Source organism: Crocodylus porosus, unplaced genomic scaffold (genome assembly GCF_001723895.1).
Source record: "Crocodylus porosus isolate Cpor-Errol unplaced genomic scaffold, CroPor_comp1, whole genome shotgun sequence".
Lineage (NCBI taxonomy): Eukaryota > Metazoa > Chordata > Crocodylia > Crocodylidae > Crocodylus > Crocodylus porosus.
The window spans coordinates 22,673,561-22,694,561 of record NW_017728910.1 but is presented as its reverse complement, the minus strand read 5'-3'; the positions used below and the strand labels follow the sequence as shown (position 1 = coordinate 22,694,561).

At 47.9% G+C, this 21,001-nt stretch overlaps 1 protein-coding gene across 4 annotated transcripts in view; it reads left to right on the top strand.

Moving 5' to 3' along the window:
* AP2M1 (adaptor related protein complex 2 mu 1 subunit) overlaps positions 1-21,001 on the top strand; it is a 31,071-nt gene that overhangs the window by 8,653 nt on the left and 1,417 nt on the right. Inside the window, exons 2-12 of one of the 4 annotated variants that reach the window (XM_019532833.1) lie at positions 4,195-4,311; positions 10,936-11,201; positions 12,755-12,837; positions 15,451-15,456; positions 16,035-16,170; positions 16,289-16,430; positions 17,184-17,195; positions 18,914-19,033; positions 19,553-19,688; positions 20,520-20,617; positions 20,742-20,853. In XM_019532833.1, coding sequence (XP_019388378.1) covers positions 4,238-4,311; positions 10,936-11,201; positions 12,755-12,837; positions 15,451-15,456; positions 16,035-16,170; positions 16,289-16,430; positions 17,184-17,195; positions 18,914-19,033; positions 19,553-19,688; positions 20,520-20,617; positions 20,742-20,853 — 1,185 coding nt within the window. In that variant the 5' untranslated portion in view covers positions 4,195-4,237. The remainder of the gene's footprint in view (positions 1-4,194; positions 4,312-10,935; positions 11,202-12,754; positions 12,838-15,450; positions 15,457-16,034; positions 16,171-16,288; positions 16,431-17,183; positions 17,196-18,913; positions 19,034-19,552; positions 19,689-20,519; positions 20,618-20,741; positions 20,854-21,001) is intronic. The other 3 variants (XM_019532834.1, XM_019532836.1, XM_019532837.1) reach the window with 3 other exon arrangements.

The following is a 21,001-nucleotide window of genomic DNA, read 5'->3' as shown; positions in this document are numbered from 1 at the left end:
AAAAAAAAAAAAAAAATCACTGGGGAATTTTTCACCTCTTTTCCTTCCCTCAGCTAAGAGGATTACAGGAATTGCTTGACCTGTACTTCAACCACCTTTAGAAGAGTATTGATTTGATTGGCATGTTAAGATACCTTGCTTTTTGCCTTGTGTGGTATTCGCTATATATCTGATCCTGTTTGATTGTTAAAGCAGATTTTTTTTAAAGCTAATAATAGCAAAATAAATAGCTTAAGTAGCATTAAACCTTCCCCCACCCCCAGGGGAGAGGCTGTTTAAAACTAGGATGTGCTTTCTAGGAATCTTCTGGATGAAGAACATCGGTTTCATATGTAACAACTTCTGATCAGTTGTGCAAACTTCCAGGAACCGTACTTAAAGATTCAGCAGAATATTGATGACAAACTGAAGCTGAAGCTAAATGGCATAACCTATAAATAATGACATCCGTAACTGGAGTCTGTGAAATGCAACATAATGCTGTGTCCTCTACAAAACTCCCTTCATGAAATATGAGCGTTATCCATGAAGCAGTCTTAATGGCTAACTACCAAATGCCTCTGGTGCAGCTTTCCATGTCACGTGCGTTGCATCTTGCCTTGCTAGTTGTAGTGCTGCATGCACGAACACCAGTGCCCTTAAGGCCAAGGTGTGTAGTTGGGCATGAGGTTCCTAGTCCTTGCGAAATCTCGGTGCTGGCCTTCAAATGGCAGTTCTACCTTTTGAATAGTAATATACAGTATGAGCTCAGCAAATTAGTATTTTCATTCTCTTCATGGAAGGTTGTTTTTTTTTTTTTTTTTTATGCTTCTAGTTATGCTTGTCATCTACAGACTTCTCCATGTTCTGGAGGTGAAGAGGGACTAGAATAGTTAAAACTTCCCTTGGTGTGTTCCTGGAACATGCATGTGCCACCTTGGTATCTCCATCTGCTGCTGCTTGTTATCCTGTACTCATTCTTCTCACCCACCCCAAGTATGTGGGTGTTGGTTAATCTACTGTAACAGTGGTATGGGAGCAGTCAGTTATCAAAATACTCCACAGTGTCTAAGTTGTGAGATACTTGGTTGGTCATCTTGTACTCCTGATGGCTTGTTCTGTCTTGTTTGCAGTGCTGCTTAAGCCCCAAGCAGCCGTTAGGATGGATGTTGTGATGCGGAGCTAGGTGAAAAGAGCTGGAGAAGCTATTTCTCTTAAGATGGCTGTATGCTGATAAATTGGGCATCCTTATTCACTATTAGTGGTGACCTCTGAGCTGCTTTGCTGTGAGGCTAGTGGAGTACACATCTGAATTCCCAGGCAAAATTTACTAATCTTTCCCACTTAGAATGGAAAACCCTGAAAGGATCACTACTCAAAGCAAGGAACTGAGGAGCTTGGAGGCTTTTTTTTTTTTTTTCCAGACTCTTCTGGAGGAGTAAAATAACTTGAATGGCTGTAAACTACTTGCTGACCTTCCACCCCATGAATCCTTGCATCTCCAGTGAAAAATAGAATTTTTTGATGAGGGTAAATATTGATGGCTAGCAGCTGCAGACATCTTGACTATGTAGGTACTTTTTAATGAAGGGGAATTCTGGATGGGTACCCTTTTTGCAGTAAAAAGCTCTGCGGTACAGAAACAATTCCTCAACCTCATTGTTTTTCTGACTCCATTAAATCTCTCTTATCCCCTATGCTGCTTTATTGCAAAGGCAAAGCTTGCTTACCTCTGAGCAAAAAGTAAGCAAGCTTTGCCTTTGCAATAAAGGAGCATAGAGGGTAAACCGATTTAATAGTGTGAGCAAAACAATGAGGTTGAGAATCATAAGTAGATGAAAAGATGGTGTTGAACTAGTCCAAGGCAGTTGTCTAGCAAACCATACTCTAGCAAACATAATATAAATGCAACTTTGCATATCTATTCTGTAAGTAATTCAAACCAGCATAGATTGTTCTGCTCATCTAAATGTCCACCGTGACAGGAAATGTAGTGAAGAAATATCAACCTAGATATTGGCAGCTTTAGTGTATACGAGGCAGTGGTCCAGTTTGGGATGAGTGGCATCCTTTATTTTAGGGTGTTCTTTTGGACTTGGAAAAATCGGGCAATGGATTGTCTTGTGCCTGTTCAGCACCCTTGATTTTAATAGGTGCAGCTGCAGCACCCAAGATGAATGTTATGCTTCCTGCAGATGTAAGACTAATCTCAAAAAGCCATTGCAAACTCTGTGACCTTACTGCTGCGTAGAAATGAGACTTTTCTGCAGTAAACAGTTCTGTGACAACTTCCTTACTTGTCTATGAGCTCTGCCTGAAATGATCTGTTCATTCAGATCTGACACCAGTAAAATCAGTCCCTCTGCATGGGACTCCTACAATGGAAAACTTTCTGTTTCTAGCTGCAGAAAATGTTAGATGTGGTGATACTGGGCCTAGGACTTGTCTGTTTTCAGAGTTTGTTTTTTAAGCTTGTGCTGGCTAGCCAGGTTCAGGAGGCCAGATCTCTATTTCTGAACCCTGTGGGGACCCCCAAAGCATTACTTAATTGGACTCTTTGGTGCATGTGGCTATTGGCAGTATGCTTAATTTGCTCCTTAGCACAGTGTCCTGGGATATTCTCTAGTGAGAGGCATCTACAAGGTTTAACAGTCCCAGCTTCTGTTTGATTCTGTCAAGTATCGTGGTTCCAGGCAACTCAAATCGGTAATTTCTGCAACTATATGTGAAGACAAACTCTGTGCAGTAATGAGCTGCTTTTTGGCCTGTAACTGCATTTCAGAAGTTGTTATTGTGGAGGTGCAGCCTTGCACCTTGGAAAGAAGATGGTGGTGATCCCTGGCATAGTATGGAAGATGGCTCTGAATTCTGTGAATACGATATTGTCTTTAGTTATTAGGGTTGTATCTCCAATTCCAGTCTAGAGAGAGGAGTATGAAGTATCCCACTTCCACTGACCCTTAACAGCAAATAGCTGCTCCTTGTATGCTTAGCTCAGGGGTGGGCAAAATGTGGCCCGCCAAGTCATCCTGTCTGGCTTGTGGGGCCCCTGAAAATTTAGATATTTAGCTGCCCCTGACTACCTGTTATGCAGCCCTTGATGGCTTGCCAAAACTCAGTAAGTGGCCCTCCATTGGAAATAATTGCCTGCCTCTGGCTTAGCTACTTCTCAGGATCAGCTGCATGCTGGCTTGCCTTGTTAAATTGTTAATTGGTGTCAATCGGGTGTTCCTCAGCCTTCACAGTAAGCATCTTGCTGAGATGAACTGCAGCGTTTATTCTTGTTGGAGCTGTTTTGGGATGGGCTTATTGTTTGACAGCCTCTGGATCTGGAAACACTTTTTACAACTGAAGTGGCTAGAGGGTTCTAGATTGGACATTACAGTGCGGAGCTAAACGGATTTTAAGGCTTAATTTTTCCATGGTCACCACTGCATTGTGTGGAGGTCTCGCAGCAAGGGGCAAGATCTTAGAGTTGCCCCAAAACTACACTTCTGTAACACAAGCTCCAGGCAGTTGACATGCATTGCCTTCAGTTAGCACCTTACTAGCTCCAGGCTGTGCAGCTGGTGGCTTCAGGGTATTCTGTTCAAGTTACAAAATGTGAATCCTCTGTAAACTTTGTTCCACAGTAAGCTTATTTGCTTTAACACTTGGAAAGGGGTGTCTGTGCCTGACCTTCAGCTTGAGAACTTGGCAAGAGTCACAGAACTGACTGTATGTCTAGCTTCCTAGTTAAGAAGGTGGAAGAGTGGAAGACTCCTATGCCAACTCTGTCTGGACTTGCAGCTCTGAAAAAAGGCTAAGGTTATTCTTTCCAGCAGTGCCCAACAATGAACAGATTGGATGCTAAGAGCAACTGAACCACAAAGCTGCCTTCATGGTGACAGATCATTGTTCACTTGCATGAATACACTGGGGCTTCATACATAGCTTGTCCAGGCTGACAGCTGAATGAACAGCATTGTGGCTTGTCTAATGCTACCACCTTGCTGGAAGTTAGTATTTTTTTAAGGCAATACAGAAATGCAGTGTTTTCAAGCTTGTGACTCTAAGGGATTTGACGCATCGGAATTGAGCGTACCTTTTGACCTTATACAGGTGTTGTTCATACTCCTTTTATCCCTACTAAATGTTTACAGTATTAAAATGTTGATGCCCAGTCATGTCCAGTGTACTCACTGCCACATGCAACCTGTTGCTGTCTCTTTCTCTTCAGGTCTTATGCAACATGGGAAGAGAAGACTAAAATTCCATCATGATCGGAGGCTTGTTCATTTATAATCACAAAGGGGAGGTTTTAATCTCTCGAGTCTACCGGGATGACATTGGGTAAGTGCCTCTTCTGCATCCTTGGCCTCTGCACCCCATCCTGCCCTCCGTGCGCAGACAGTGTTCCAGAGCTGCTTCCCTCTGCATTAGCTGTGCATGCACATGTGACACGGCAGCCCTCAAACTTGCTAGCTCAATTTACTCGTGAATCTCCTACACTTCTCTCCTTTACCTTCAGGGTCCTGTCTTCAGTGATACTTAGTAAGCAAGTGAAAGGGGGCCTCTGTTAGATACCCACCCCCTACAAGACGAACAGCATATTGACACTCCAAGCACCTCCTGAACAATGGATCATCTGAAGAATTGCAGTGAAGCTGGTAGCAGAGATGACCTGATCAGAGTGCAGGGCCCAGGGCAAATCGGACTGTATGGGGTCCTGCCCCCAGACACAGGGAAGTCGGCAGCAGGTTCGGTGGCAAGCAGGGGTGCCAAGCAGCCAGATGTGAAGCTGATGGCAGTGCAGAGTTGCCGTGGCCGCTCCACCCAGCTCCACAGGGCCCCTCCAAAGCACAGAGCCTGGGCCAGTTGCCCTTATTTGCACCCCCTGCCCCTCTAGTGTGGCCCTGGCTGGTAGACTCCACGTTCCATAAGCTGGGCTTTAAAGTCTGAATGATAATGTGGCATTTGCCTGTCTCTGACATACCAGTCCCATTGCTCACCTGTAGGCCCTTCTGAGTGTAGGGGGTGGAGTGGTGACTGTTTCTATATGGAGAAAGCTAATTTTTCTGAAGACCGGCATACTGCCAGGGTTGCAGTGAAACCAGACTTCACTTGGTAAGCGGCATTTGATTTTGGACATGCATGCAGAGCCTACTAGGTAAAGCGCACACAGCAGTCTGACTGATTTGAGCAAATGGAGGCCTCTGACATCCAAGGATAGTAGAAAGATGATGGCAGCTGTTTTGGGAGAAGCCTCCTGAGTAATTGGGTCTACCTTATCAGACCCCTGCTGTGTGCTACCTTGCTCAGTTCTTGACTTTAATCTTTGCACCCCTGCCCTAATATTTCTTTGTTGGAAACTGCTACCAGCTGACATTGCTCCCTCTTTGGGAGCTGCACAGTTCACTGAAGCTAATCTTGTCCCTTAAGTGTAGTCTTAATGGTGGAAAGTAATTTTGTAAAAGGCTCACTTCTGTATTGTAACTCTAGTGAGTTCTGGTTGATCAGATTGTCCTCTGTTAAGGCTATTCATACCTACGCAAACGGCCTGAATGCGGTGAAGTGCACAGGATCTAGTGTGGTGCAGAGAACCTCTGATGGGATGGCACGCTAGCCAAGAAGACTTTCAGATTTGATGGGGGTATAAGACATGGTATTGCCACTTCACAGCAGATTTGCCCTCTGAGTTCTGTAGCCTGAAAAGTCCCTCTTACTCCAGAGATAGGCTGTGTTGTGGGGCTTAACTGTACTGTGAGACCAGCTGTTCCCTTCTTGTGGGAAGGGGGGGTAATACAGCTATCTGACAGCACTTAAAAAAAAAAAAAAAAAAAAAAAAAAAGCTTGCCAAATTAATAAGATTTTAAGAATTTCTTCTCACTCTTCAGTTAGCCCCCATCCCAGTCATGCTCCTGAGTGCCTGATAGCCACAGGATAGATGGAAACATGGCTATCCCAGCAGCCTGACTCCTTGATACAGGCCTCAGCTTTGCAAGTACAGAAGACTCCTTCAATGCTGAGAAACAGCCAGTCTAACTTGATAAAACTCAATCTTCTAAGCCCCTGCAGTCCTAGACCCTCTTCAGGAGATCTTTCCTGTGTAGCTGCAAGCTCTGGCTCTTGATCAAAAGGACCAAAGCAACCTTTAAATTTGATAAAGCTATCTCTTGGATGGTATAATGGGATGGTGTTAGCACTAGTCTGGAGGTCAACTTTTTTTACTTTTTGCCTTGGGTCCTTTGTAAAATGTCTTGAGCAATTCTTGGTAATAGCTAGGGTGATCCTTTTTTTGAGCCCTGAAGAGGACTTAAAGCTGAACCTAAGTTTGCTCTTTAGCCTTGCAGTTTAGGAGTTGTAAGCTTCCTTGATGTCTCTCTTTTGCATGTCTAGACATATCAAACCCAATGGCTAAGGCTTGCTAGAAGATGACAAGCTCAAAGCTATAACTTGACACTTACTGTAAGTTCTGTCCTAAGACATTCTTAAATGTGGGTGTTGGGTATTTTGTGTTAATGGGTCGAAACGGATCAAACCTTTTTGCTTCTAAACTGCTCACTCATTTTACGTCTGCATAATTCAGCTTCACAGGTTTTCCTTAGAGCTGGCAACTTGTTCCTCGTTGGATAAACCTCTTTTTCTAATTTTAGTATGACAGCCTGAAAAGGGGGCAGAAGTCCAACTTGGCAACAATAATCTGTAAATCCCCTTTGCTTCCCAAAAAGGCATCGGGAAGCAAACTTGTAGCATGGCATGTGAACTTGCTTCTGTTGAAGTGTTCCAAGAAAACTCTGAAAAACATGGATATCAGGACAGAAAATGGCCTCTTTCCAGTCCACTAGTTTCCTAGGTCTTTCTAAGCAAGCAGTCTAGCCCGTGCAGGCCTAGCTTTCATTTAGTAAATAGGTAAATGCCTGTTACTTTCATGAGGCTATAGATGCAGCACTATGGTAGGACTTCAGTTGCATTTTGCTGCTGCTGTTTGTGTGCGTGTGTTGACAAATGGAAGCTGAGCTTTTATGACTTTTTTGTGTGGAAGGAACTTGAGTAGATTTAATCTGTCTTGGTGTCAGGCAGAGGTCAGCTTTTTAGATGCAACTGTCCAGGGAGTCCCTTCCATTTTCCTTTTGATTTAGGAAAAAACTTAACATCATATTGGGGCAAAACTGGAAAATGGGAGGCAGTGGCTTCGGTTACACTCAAGCAGCTATTTGGCTCTTCAAATCCATGGGTATCAAGTCTATATCAAGGATTTCCTGCAGACTTAGAGCTGAGCCAAAGCATTGAATGGTTTCTGGTGGTGTCTGGCCTAAGCCTAGGAAACAAGCTTGCAATTTAGTCCCACAAGGCACATGTCTTCTCCAAATGATGGTCTTGTGAGTTTTTGATGGAGCTATGGAGTTTAATTGCCTGCTGCCATCTTCATAGTGGGCAGCAAGCAAGTAGAGTTGGATGTCTGCAGTGCCAGTGTCCAGACTAGCAAACAGTGAAACCATGTCTACTTTAGTTGGTTATTGTGGTGTAGGTGTACAGGTCACTGGTGCTTCTGATGGCTTTGACATTGGAGGACACAGAAGGAACTAGTTACCAGAGAAGGTTCTTCATTTTCAGGCTAGAGTCCTACTAATAATGCCACTTTTTTGGGTGGGGGTGAGCAGCCAACTGGAGGAGGCTAGGGACTTGCCCAACTGCTACATGAGCGGTAATTGGGGCTTCAGCTTCCCTGGCTGTCAGTGAAGCATTTGAAAGTAGAGCATCTGCAGTGGTGGATTACAGCCTACGTGTTGAGAGAAACTCAAAGCTGCAAGTCTAGAGCAACTAGAACCCTTCCCCTTATACACGTGTAAAACTTCAGATTTGAATATGGGACTGGAGCAAAGTGGCAGTTAATGGAAAGAACCATTCCCTTGAATTCCCTGCCACTTAACAAACCTAAGGCTTTTTGCTTGCACAAAGAATGGCTTAAAATAAATGCATAGTGCATTGGTCTAAGCAACAAGTAGCTGCATGCATAAATAGGACTCACTTAAATTTCATAAGAACAAATGCAAGGCAGTTCCTTCAGGATACCATGGAAGGGGGATTCAGTGTAGCCTCCAAGCCCTCTAGCTGAATAGTTTACTTCTGTAATAAAAGCTATACTGGCTTCTCACATGTAGCCCTAGACCAGTGGTTTTCAACGCTTTTTTTTTTTAAATGTATTTATTTGTGGGCCCCTTAAACAACCCCCCCCTCTTTTTATGGAGGTGTGGAGCCCTTTGAATTGTAAGTGTGGGTATTCACATACTTTTCATTCATCGCTGTCATCTTTCATGGACTCCTGGGGGTCCTCAGACTCTCACAGGTTGAAAACCACTGCTGTAGGGAGACATTGGATAAGAACATGCTGTCAAGTATCTCTGCATCTTCATTGGCAAGTTGCATGCACTGTAATTCTTGATCACTTTAGTTTAAAAAAAAAAAAAAAAAAAAATCATTTCCAGTAATGCTCTTCTGCTTTGTGGCTGATGTGCTTTATTCTTAGAATCACATCATTAACAACGCAGCATCTGAATGTCCAGGAAGTGTCCTCTCTCCATGCTCTGCTTCTGTCTGACTTGCTGTTAATCCCTGTGGCTGAGCCAAGCCTGGGACGCTTTAGCCCAAGCAGTATTTTGTTGGGGGAGGCATGGCAATGGAAATGCCATCTTGCATCTGTAGCATCAGTCCTGAAATCTGGTAGGGGGAAAAATGTATACTTGCTGAAGTTGGGCTTTTCCAGCCCCTGTAGCTTGAGACTCTTGGGGTTTTGTGTTTTTTTTTCTCTGTAATAAACTAAGTAGAACAGTACAAATTGGGTAACATGGAGATTTCAGTCAAACTTTCTAATTTTAAGATCCCAATTGGATTAGCAGTCTGGCAGCATTGATGCCTGTTGGCACTGCCGGCCTGTGTGGTGCTGCATGTTCTGCTTGCAAGGGCTTCATTGCTGCCCTGGCTTGACTTCCCATGAAGTACCTCCTTGACCTTCTATGGCTGGAAGCAGGGGGGGTGGGTACTGTCTTCTCCTTGTCTCTTTGGTATCATTGTGCCTTGTGTGTGTTTCTAACCCTCTCTCTTGTTGCTGTCACTCCTCCTTTCTTCGCTGGCGCCATTTCTGTCCATCCCATCTCATTGGCTGCTGTAGCAATAGGTAAGAGACTTGTTGCAGGCCATGAGTGGCACTGCACAGTGGGGAGTTTGTGCTGGAAAAGCTTCATTCACTTGAGGCTTCCCCTTCCATTTTGACCCAGTCTGGCTTTTTGGGTTCTTACCTTATTGCAGGGTAACTTAAAGATGGGAGGGCTGAGGCTTTGGGAATAAGCTGATCTCTCCTTGCTGTGTGGGTCTGGTAAATGGTGGTGCTGCATCTCACTGAAAAGCTCAGGTGGTTTGAGTCAGGTTAACTTCACAGAAGAAACAGACTCTAGCTCAGAAGGCATTCATTAGGCTAGCGCAGACAAGTAAGCAATGCTTGAAAAAACTACCGTGTAAGTGAAGGTTCAGAGAGCTGGCGCATCTGGCCTCTCGAGGGAGGGTTGGTTATTAGCTCCCCAAATCAGTAATGGTATCCCTTAACCTGCCTAGCAAAATGCAAAGGTATCTGTTTCAAAGACACTTTCCCCACTCCAATTTAAATCTGTCTTTCTCCTCTGAGTGTCCCCAACATAACTGGGTCAAAGCTAAGGTGCTGTGAAGGGCTATGGTGTAGTTGATGGATCCTAGCAAGCAGGTAGGTGTTGCTTTACTTGCAGGATTGCTACATAAAGGAAAGGTGGCACAAAAAGTTCTTCCTGGACTCTAAAAGACTTAATTTGGGGAGTTTTATTCCAACAGCTGCTGGTCAAGATGGCAAAACCATGTTACAGAAGGTTTCAAGGCTGGCCTTGGGAGTACATGGGTTTAAATTCCATTCCTGTAAAAGTGACTACCTTTTGAGTAGAGGCTTAGTTCAGTCTATAGTGGATGAAACATCTGTGTGGGTTGTAAAATGGAGGATTAGGAAGATAACACAAGATATTTGGATTAAGGACCTGTGTAGGAGAAGCTTGCAGAACACCTGGCTTATACTATGTACAGAAAACTTGTTTTCTGTGGTCATAAGGGCAGTTAAGCCAGTCAATAAAATGCATTTTATTAGGCCCTTTTTTACCTTTTCTTGGATCTTGAAGCCATTGGCCCTTCTGGCCTGCCACACTTCAAGCAGAAGCAAGGAGTGTAGATTAGGAAGACAAAAACATGCTAGATGGTAATAGAAACCACTTGGATTGGCCTCCTAAACCCTGCCCCACCCCCATGCTTTTGCTGTGTTTGGAGGTGAAGCAGAACTGGGAACAAAAGCTTCCAGGGAAGAGCAGCTCTCTCCTGTTCCTGGCTAACTAGTCTTAGGCAAAGGAAGGATGTATCAGTAGGATGTGCTAGACTTGTCAGTGATGTGACAATGACAGACCCTTCCTTCGGAGGAATGGGACTATACTTAACATACTGGGGGGTGGAGGGGCACACGGGTGCAAAAGCTTGGATATGGGGATAGGAAGCAGGTGCTCTTAATCTGATAATTTGCCTTCTGTAACTAGGCCACAGCCTCCCCTCGTGTTTGGTGTCTGAGCCAGCCAACTAAGGTGAAGTTGGGCATTGGCTCTTTGTAGCTGGTGGGGGGAATTAACTCCCACCTTTACCTTATCACTGAGCCATAGTCCAGAGCTGCTAAGAGACCCAGTTGCCCTCTCTGTCTCCTTTACCCTGTATACTGTAAGGTTAACATCAGTGTAACACTTCTAGGCCCCTGTTATTTGGTGTCCAAAGGCACCCTACCTGAAAAGGGGATTGGGGCACGTGGTTGTAGCTTAACCAGGCATCTTGTCCAAGCAGCCAGGCAGATGTTAAGCAGCCAACTCTATACAGTCCCTGTGGAGTGTGACTCTGGCTTTCTCTCACCCGACACCCCTTTAGGCGGAATGCGGTGGACGCCTTCCGTGTCAATGTCATCCACGCGCGGCAGCAGGTGCGCTCGCCTGTCACCAACATTGCCCGCACCAGTTTCTTCCATGTTAAACGTTCCAACATCTGGCTGGCCGCTGTCACCAAGCAGAATGTCAATGCCGCCATGGTCTTTGAGTTCCTCTACAAGATGTGCGACGTGATGACTGCCTACTTCGGCAAGATCAGCGAGGAGAACATAAAGAACAACTTTGTCCTGATCTACGAGCTGCTGGATGGTGAGGAAATTCCTTTCTGGCCCACTGCCTGAAGCACAGCTGGTTTCCCATAGCTTCATTAGCCTTAGCTTAGCTTTGTTATGGTGCTGGTCTGACATTCCTGTGGGATTGGGTCACTGCTGCTGCCACTGCTTTGAAATCTTCTGGGAACATCAGGCATTCAAGGGTTGAGTTCTCCCGCTTCTCGGAGTCTTACTTCTGTGATAACTGCAGCATGCTTTGCTGGCAAGAATGATGTAAAGTGTTTATGTAAGATGAAGCAAATGGCTGTGGGATTTCATCAAAACCTGATGTCCTTCATGCATGGCCAATTGTTCTTTCTCTTAATGTCTTTTGTAGGACTTGTTTTATTTCAGCCCATCTGGGGAGTCTTCAGGCCTTCCCTTCTAGCAAGGCTGTAACTCCTGCCCCTTTTGGCTGGAGAGTTGGCTAAGTCAACATAGCAGCAAGCTGCGAACTTGATGCTGAAATGGCCTTCCCATTCTTATATACATATATTAACTAGCTGGGGGGCAGGGTGCAATGAGACTCCCTGACAAGTTGGTGCAGTTCAGAGCTGGGCTAAAAGGTAATGGTTATATGGAAACCTTTCTGTTCTCTCACGTACTCACTAGTGCTACGCTGGGCAGGACAGCAGCCCTCTGGAGCTAAAGACCTGCCTTTGAGGGAGTCTGGCATTACTACATGCAGTCTGTAACTCTCTTCCACTCCAAGTTCTGGCTGCTCCTCCTCAAGGCATCCTCGGGAGGAGCAGGCTGGGATGTGCTGAGATTTCCTAGTATGCCTAGAGGCTAGTGCTCAATTAAGCTCTGCAGGTTCCTTGGAGCTGTGGAAGAACTGGTTGCAGTTTCTTTTCCCTGGCTGACTGTGGGAGCCAAGGGCCTGCCCTCTGCCAGCAAGCAGAGAGGGAGAAGTTCTGAAGGCGCAACATCACTCTGTATTCGCATTACAGGTTTCCTGTCCCCACTGGATCCCGTGGGTGGCTCGCTCCCTCCTGGAGGGCCCGAGCTTGCTCATGCTCTCAAGGTAGCTAACGGCTGTTGCTTCCCTGCGGTGTCGCTACTCTGCTGTTATTTTTTTAGGTTTTGATTTTTATTACATCTTCATGCGAAAATCAAAACCTAAAGAAAATGCTGCAAAGATAGATTATTCTGCTGTTGGATAAACCCTTGGATGTTTGTGGATAAACCCTTGGTCAGTGTCCCCTGGTTGTCTGTCTCTGGTATTTGTACATGGAAGTATACAGCCTCATAATAAGCACTAGCTTTCCCCTTCCTGACTGAGGAAACCTGCTCTGCACCTAAAGACTCTCTTCCTTAGATAACTCCTGCAGTTCATCTGACCAGGCTGCCCCTTTCCTCTTGGCTAAATGCTACATTGCAAGTCCTGGACCAACTGTTCCCTGATGCTTGAACTCCAAGGCTCCAGGGGGCATCCATGCACTAGACTTTCCTCTCTAGGAACTCTTATGGGTACAGCTGGCTGTGTGGGAAGTGACTTGTGCCTGTTGCCTTGAGGTTCTTCTGAGCTGATCGTTTTTTACCCTTGTATAGAAATTCTGGACTTTGGCTACCCTCAGAACTCTGAGACGGGGGCTCTGAAAACTTTCATCACTCAGCAAGGCATCAAGAGCCAGGTAACTGAGGGGATCTGGGATGCACTGCTCTCTTCCTGGTTTAGAATTTGGTGGAAAAACTCTCAAGCGCTAATATAAGCCATATGCACTGCCCATGGGGCCAGAGCTGGGCTGGCACAAGATACAGGGTTGACCAGTTCGGGGGGGGGTGGAATATGAAACATGTTTTACAAAGCTTTGGGCCTGCCTGGTATAGCACTCAGACACACCACAGTCTAAACTGAAACGGACAGTGCAGCTTCAAGTTTTTCTGAAACCAGCAGAACTGTAAAAATAGCTCTGCTAGATGTAGAGCTCATCTCCAGCCCCCAGGAGCAGAGAGGCTCTTGCTCAGATCTCAGTGTCTTGGGCTACAGAGCTCTTCCACCTTTCCTTAGGTGATCTGTTCTGCAGCCTATATATGTGCTTCCCCCCCCACCACCACGTGCCCCTTCCGCTCCTATTCAAAATTCCTCACCCTTCAGCATTGCCACTAGAGTAGCACATAAGCCTCAAATGAAATTAGGACCTGCTGTGCCAGATGCTCTCTATAGACACCAGGCAGTCCCTGCTGTGCAGAGCTTGCAGTTCTGATAACTTTTATAGCACTGGAGACGAGAGAGAAGGATGAAATGTTAAGTCTTCTACATATGGGAAGTACTCTTGAATGGAAAGGGAGCCTCCTAAAGGAAGAAGGCATGGCGGGGTGGAGTCTCAGACTCATTTAGAGGCACACGCTTTTTTTTAGAGAACTGCCCGCTTCCTCAGATGCGAAGGAAGGCGTGTAACAGCATGGTTTAAGGCACTGGACTAACCTGGCCTCATTCAAAATTGTTCTCCCCTTAACATAGAGGGAAGCATGCAGCTGAGAACTGCAGCTAAAACATTGTCTTGCCTGCTCTGCAGAGCAGCAGAGGCTTTTGCTAGAGGTTGAGGAGCTTGTTTAATAGCTAAATGTTAACTTTTGCCTTGGTTTGGCTGAGACTCTTCTAGAGCTACAGAAGCTTGATGTGGAGCCTGCCCTGTTGCTGCCTTTGCCATGAATGAAAAGGCCTTGGGTCTCTCGCTGCAGCCTTTTGGCTTCCCTGGTAGCTCAGTTAAAAAACAAAAAACAACCCCCCCCCCCCCCAAAAAAAAAAAAAAAAAAAAAACAGGAATCCAGTAGCTGTGGGGTCATTTGAATCCCTGGCCTGGGCAGGTAAGCAGATGTGCCAGCCCTGGGCCCTGCTCATCTTCCCTCAAACCGCTGACTTCTGCTTTAGCAGGAAGTATCAGGGCCAGATGTGAAGGCTGTGGGGAAGCTGCTCTTCCGGGCTCCCTCCCCCAGTCCCCTGTGCCTGCTGTAATCTGACACATGGATGTGGGGAGAGGGGTCAGGACTCAGACTGGCTGAGTCAGCTCTCCTTCCTAGGAAAACACTCCACTAACCCCATCCATTGCTTCCTTCCTTTTTTACTGTTCTGCTCATCACGCCTGGTTTTAACTAATCTTTCCGCTGTTGTGCGGTATGTTTGGATTCAAATCACTGTTCCTGGCCTCACTGAATAAACTTGTAGATGCATCCAACCAAGTAGTGATTTGAGCTCCCATGCTTTGTGTAGCCACATCTGGCTAGTGGTAGTGACTAAAATTATCATCATTAGAAACAAGTCTTTGCTCACTCTTCAGTTGTCTTGTGTAGGCTTCATAATGGCGCATGCTGAGAGTGTCCTTTTGCTTGAGTAACTGATACTTGTGCTGTTGAAATTGGAGTGCCTGGTATCATAGCTGCTCAATCCTTTCTGTCACTGCACCCAGACAAAAGCAGTAGCCTGTCAGGTGTTCAGGGGTACAAAGATGCATGTATGGGGAAGCTTACTGGTGAGGTGGGAGACCATAAGGCATGTCACCTGGGAAGAAGCAAAGTCCTGTATGGGGAGTGCCTGGCTCTCTCTCTTTTTAAGAAGGTGTTACTGCTAGCATGATGACCCAGCTCAACACCAGACAAGCCCAGCAAGCACACCCCTTGCTAGTCAGGTAGGTGACTGCAGTACTGAGCTCCCATGCTGCCCTCTTGCGGCCACAGCCCCTAGGGATGCTACAGTAGTACCTGCCTTTGGCCCTTACAGCCATGTTGGTGGAAGACTAGGATTAGATTACCTGTGTATACATGTTTCAAGAGTTGCCTTCCTACCTTGCAAGGAGTAGTGCCCTCCTGTGACTGCAGCTTCCTTCCTTGTGTCGGGTCACGGCAGAGGTCTGGAGGTGGCAGTACAGAATGCACTCCTGGCACATGAGGGGCTCTGATGCAGGACAGGATGGCCAGCCTTGTGTTCTCTTCCTTCTGCCTGTCCTGCTGAGCAGGTTGTGAGCTCCTGCCATGTACTTGAGTGGTACAGTGATAGTGAAGTTTTGTCTGAATCCCTAGAAGGCCTGAGTTCATGGTGAAAGCCCTGTCACGCATCCCTGTTTTTCCCACGTGATAACAAGCTGACTGGCTTTGTTCCTCTCCTGAAATAGTCCTGAGCCTAACCTGCCTTTTTTCCTTCCTCCCCTCTTGTTACTGACCTGCTTGCCTGCTAATCCCATGTGCCACACTTGCTGCTATACGTCTGCTTCCTCCTACCCTCTGCGTGTGACTGGACCTGCTTATAGCACCAGGTAGGAAAACTTGCTATACAGTCCAGCAAGTACTTGACTCTCTTTTCATGGGACTAAAGACAAGTGTGACTGCTACTGGGCACCATCTAATTGGAGTTGAACTCGACGCTGAATTTCTGTTCCCAACTCATGCCTGCTCGTGCCAGCCACAGACAGCAGGCCAGATTTTCAGTGAAGCTCTGAACAAAGTGTTCAGCTACCTTCATTACATTGGTCTACCTGGGCCTACAGTAGCTTGCTGTAACCCTGCCACAATGGTTCAACATAGCAGTCCTGGGACTAATCTGCCTGTAACTAACCCACAGTCTGACTAATGGTCTTCTGCTTTAGTTAGATGGAGGTTCATCCCAGGTTGCTTATTGGAGTGACTGACTAGTCAGTCACTAGCCAGTAACAGGGGAACCCTTTTTTCATGGATCCCAACAAGCATGTGGCAGCATCCCTGTCTAAGGGCAAATGCAGTGTCATACCTCTCGAGTTTGCCCCAGATGCAGCTGCCTCAGACTGACTGGGGGGTCTGGCTTCAGTCTTGATGCCTAACCTGAGGTTTCTAACAGTGTTTCCTCCCTCCTTTTCAGACTAAGGAAGAGCAATCTCAGATCACCAGCCAGGTGACTGGGCAGATTGGCTGGAGACGCGAGGGAATTAAGTATCGTCGGAATGAGCTTTTCCTTGATGTACTGGAGAGTGTGAATCTCTTGATGTCACCACAGGGTAAGTAGGAAGGATGAGCCCAGAGTCCAAACCTCCATGTGGGACAGGAGTGTGGACTCTTAATGGGGAGTCATACACCTCCAGCACGGTGTCAGTGATCTTGTCTTCTCCACCCCAGGGCAGGTTTTGAGTGCGCATGTATCTGGCAGGGTGGTGATGAAGAGCTATCTGAGCGGAATGCCAGAGTGTAAGTTTGGCATGAATGACAAGATCGTCATTGAGAAACAGGGCAAAGGGACTGCAGATGAAACAGGGAAAAGGTAAGAGGGGCTGGAGTAGGGTCCCTTATGAGCCAGGGACGCCCTCAAAGGGTTGCAGTTCCTTCTGATGTTGTAAATAGCTGATCTTTCTTCACTTCCAGTAATGATCCCCAGCCATCACCTGAGGAGGCTGCACTGTTGCTGGTCTCCCTAAAGGGTAAAAGGCATCAAAGGACTCCTGGCAGTAGGATGTGCTGCCAGCCAGCCAAAGCTTTGGTGGCATTCCCTACAAGAGGCTGGATTAGACTGGGGTCCTCTGGATCTGTCATGCCTGTACCATATTCATGGGGGAGCCTTGAGTTGGGTGACTAGTACTTCATTCACTCCATGCTCAGTGGTTCTGGCCTGTGCACGGGGAGGTGTTCCCATGTTTGGGATATGCTGCTGCTGGTCCCAAAGAGGTAATAGAGGACAGATGTACAGTGCAGTCCCTCTCTGTAACCAACTTGGGCCAGCCAGATTTGCTGGCCCTTGAGCCTCGGCTAGAATGACCAGTTCAGTGCACTTGTCCCTGCACCAGGTATGCAAATGGAGACTTGCCCTACCCATCCCAGGAGCCTTGTTAGCTTTACCCTTCATGTTGCACCCTCAGTCAGTTCCCTTGCCCTCCTGCTGTAGACAGGCTTGTGCTCTTTCCAGCCTTTCCGTTCAGGACTAGAGCGCTGAAGCAGGCAGTAGCTGGCTACAGCAGTGAGTCTCCTTCCCACTAACACCATTACTGACTGTGTTTCTTTTGTTTTCTGCTGACCCCAGTGAATTGGGCAGGTAGATAATCTGCTTCTGCTGTGTGCGCACTCCTCCCTTTCCTGTCTCTCGCTTTGCGTGACTTGTGCATGTGACGCAGACTTTGGACACTTCCCACAATGGTTCATGTGACTGAGCTGCTACTTGCCTGTCTCTAAATGCTAGTTCTTCGTTTGGTTCTGAACTGTTGCTCTTTACCCAGTACTTCCAGTCTAGCTGGCTGTAGATAGAAAGATGGACAAAGCCTTGGTGGAGGGTTGCTGCTATGGGGAAATAACATGGCTGGGCAGGCTTCCTGCTGGGGCTGGGACGTGGAGAAAACCTTCTCTGGCTGTAGGTAGCCAGTAGCAGGTACCTTGCTCTAGGCTTTCTGCAGGTCGGGTTCTGTAGGCTTGCTGGTAGAAACCCTCACAGCATCCCTACTTGGAAAGGCTATCTCTGGCATGGAAGCAGGAGTGGGGGGTAGACTGTTCAACTTCCTGTGGCTGTACAGTCTTGAGGGGGCAAGAATTGGAGCTGTCACTAGCTGTGGTTACTGGTGAGCAGGAGCAAAGATGTGCATTGCCTCAGGTCTTGACCTTAACAAATTGCAGTGAACCACTATGGAGAAGTTTTGTCTTCTGTCTCCATTCTTACCACAGGGCTTCCCTGTTGCTCCGTTGGAGTGTAGCCTAATCTGGTGAATGGCCTAGTCCATGAATACTGGCCTCCCATGGGTGTGGGAGGGCACCAGGTCCCACAGAGTCTCTCCTCTGACAGGCTAGAAGGGAAGTGGACTTGCTCTTCTGAGGCAGCAGTAAGCAGAAGCCCACGTACAGCTGGCAGTGCCGAGGGCCTACACAGGAAAGCAGCAGCTGACTGGGCTTGTCTAGCCTTGCGTTCACCGAATCCCAAGACAGGCAGTCACTGCTTGCAGAAACGGACAGTCAGCTTGCACTTGTGAAACGTGGACACTAACACAGTTGTCCTATTTTCCCAAAGTACTTGCTTCTCTGCTCTGATTCCCGCCTGTATCACACTATCCCTTCACCCCTTCCCTCCAAGCAGCTGACCAAATGAGTGCTGCCTACCTCTGGGCCGTAACAAGGGCAGCTGGTCCAGTCCATGTTAGCCCCTGTTCAGGTGCACTGCACTGAGCTGTGGTTCCCTTTAGTCCATGAGCAGTGCAGGTGGCTCCTAGAGGTAGAACACCAGAATATCGCTGTCTGTGGAAGGGCAGCTGTGTTCTTCACACACCAAACACGCTGTGCTGACTGCCTCAGTTAGGAGGTCTGGAGGTGCATGGAAACCTGAGCCATGGTAGTCCGTGTCTCCCATGAGGAAGCCTCTGATCAGGAAGATGCCACAAGGGTATCCTTGGCCATTGGACTGGGACACTGCTGCACGCAGGAAGGGGGCATCTCTCTTCAGACTGTGCTGCAGGAAGCCTGCTTGGGGCATGGCTGGCAGGACAGACTTGGGTGCTGTGGGGCCAGCCTGGATTGAGGGTACAGCTGAAAACCAGAGATCTCGGGCAAGTGTCCTAAAGTCTGATCTTGGCAGCTTGAGACGGGGGAACCAGTCTGAACTGGCAGGCGCGTGTCCCCTGAATCTCTTTTCTGCTTTCTCACTTCCTGGACACAGCTGTGATGGCAGAACGCTCTTGTAGACTAGTCTCACCCTGAACCGCAGCCTGGGCAGACTCCACGTGCACCCTGATACTCCTGGGGCTGCAGCTGATACTTTGTCTTGTGTTTCAGTGGCAAACAGTCCATTGCCATCGATGACTGCACTTTCCACCAGTGCGTGCGGCTCAGCAAATTCGATTCGGAGAGGAGCATCAGCTTCATCCCACCTGATGGAGAGTTTGAGCTAATGAGGTAGGGATGCCAGGAGCAAGCGGAGATGCTGTTAGCCTACATGTCAGCTGAGGGCTGCTATGGTGCTGTTAGTCTCCTGCTAACTAGAGTTCCTGGAGCCCTCAATAGGATATTCTGCCCTTGTACCTCATCTTCTCCAAGTCGTGTTCTCCACCAGCTAAAACTGGAGCCTTGCAAACCTTCATGGCATTATGGTGGTACCACTGTTCTACCCTGAAGTCCAGGGCCACCTCATCCACTACCCAGCAGTGCCCAGAGGGTGTAGTTCTTGAGAACCAAGCCCTACCATCAATCTGTGCAGCAGCTGGGAATCCAGGCTCCCAGAGCTGTTCTTGACCATGGCCTCTGCTTCCCCTCTTCCACATGGTTCATTTAAACTTCTCTATGATTTGATGCTCTCCTATCAGCCATGGATGGCCTCCCAACTTGGCTTTGGAAGAGCAGCTGCTATTTGAGGCCCCTGGAGCATCCTCCATGGCAGGCTGTAGTGACCTGTCACTCTCTCTTGTGTCTGTGCAGATACCGAACCACTAAAGACATCATCCTCCCCTTCCGTGTGATCCCCCTGGTGCGGGAGGTGGGCCGTACCAAGCTGGAAGTGAAGGTGGTGATCAAATCCAACTTCAAGCCCTCCCTGCTTGCCCAGAAGATAGAGGTAAGAGATGAATGACCCCAGAAGAGCACAGCAGGAGGCTTAGCAAGGCCCTAGTGTCTTTGACTTCAGGCTGAGACCAGAAGGAAGCATTACTAGGTCTGGCAAAACTGCCAGAGCCACAGAATGAGGGGCACTAGCCCAGCTCTGTAGACGGCTCCATTCATTCCCCCAGGCCCTGAGCCAGCCCCACGTGCTGTCTTCCAGTTTCCTGCGCGGAGGCTGCTCTCGGAGCATTCCAGAGTTTTGAGCTCTTCGGTGTCTTGCATTTGCCTGATGCTGCCTCAAGCAAGCAGCAAAGAGTGAGGCAACATGCACATCACTACTGGATATGCCACTGCTCTTGGTCTGGGTTGCAGTATAGAGCTTTGTGCCAGACTGCTGTTGACAAGACCCTTGACAGGTCTTTGGTTCCTATGCAGTCTGGTCCCTTGAGACCTACTGCAATGGGCCCACCCTTGCTCCAAGGGGGCCTGCCAACCAGTGTGGCCTCACTTCCTGAAGCACAGCTGCCTGCCTGAGCTGAAGGGAGAGGCTTCTGGCCGCTCCTGGCCTGGCTCCCTCAACTCCCATGGCCAGTTTGTGCCAGAGGGTTTTGAAGCATCTCCCCAGGCTCTGAAGCCTCTACTCCCTACTAGGTAGAGACCTACTCCAGGACACCTGGAGTGGCATTTGGTATTTAGTCCACACTAACCAGCAGTGGACAGGGCCCTGAAATGGAGGCTGTAGGGAGGACTGAGGCAAGGGGCTACAGGGCCTGGGCAAACTGATGGGGGCCTCATGCACAGCTGCATGCGCTGACCAGACTGGGCCTGCCCATCTGCTCTCTTCCAGGTCCGGATCCCAACTCCACTCAACACCAGTGGTGTGCAGGTCATCTGCATGAAGGGGAAGGCCAAGTACAAGGCCAGTGAGAACGCCATTGTCTGGAAGTGAGTGAACCTGGGCCCCAAGTCCACAGCAGGGCACAAATCAGTGCTAGTGGCTCTGCTCTGCCCTGAGCATAGGGGGAGGAGGTGCCACCTAAGCGCTGACTCATCTGGCTCTCTCCACTAGGATTAAGCGCATGGCCGGAATGAAGGAATCCCAGATCAGTGCGGAGATAGAGCTACTGCCCACCAATGACAAGAAGAAATGGGCTCGGCCGCCCATCTCCATGAACTTTGAGGTAAGTGACTTCACACATGCAGGAGCCAGGTCTGCCTCTGCCCTGGGAGCTCTCGTGCAGCTCAGACGTCTAGGGAGACGCAGGCGTGAGCAGGGATTGAAGCCGCCTCCATTGTTGATCTCTGATAGAGGGCAGAGCTTTTCCCCAA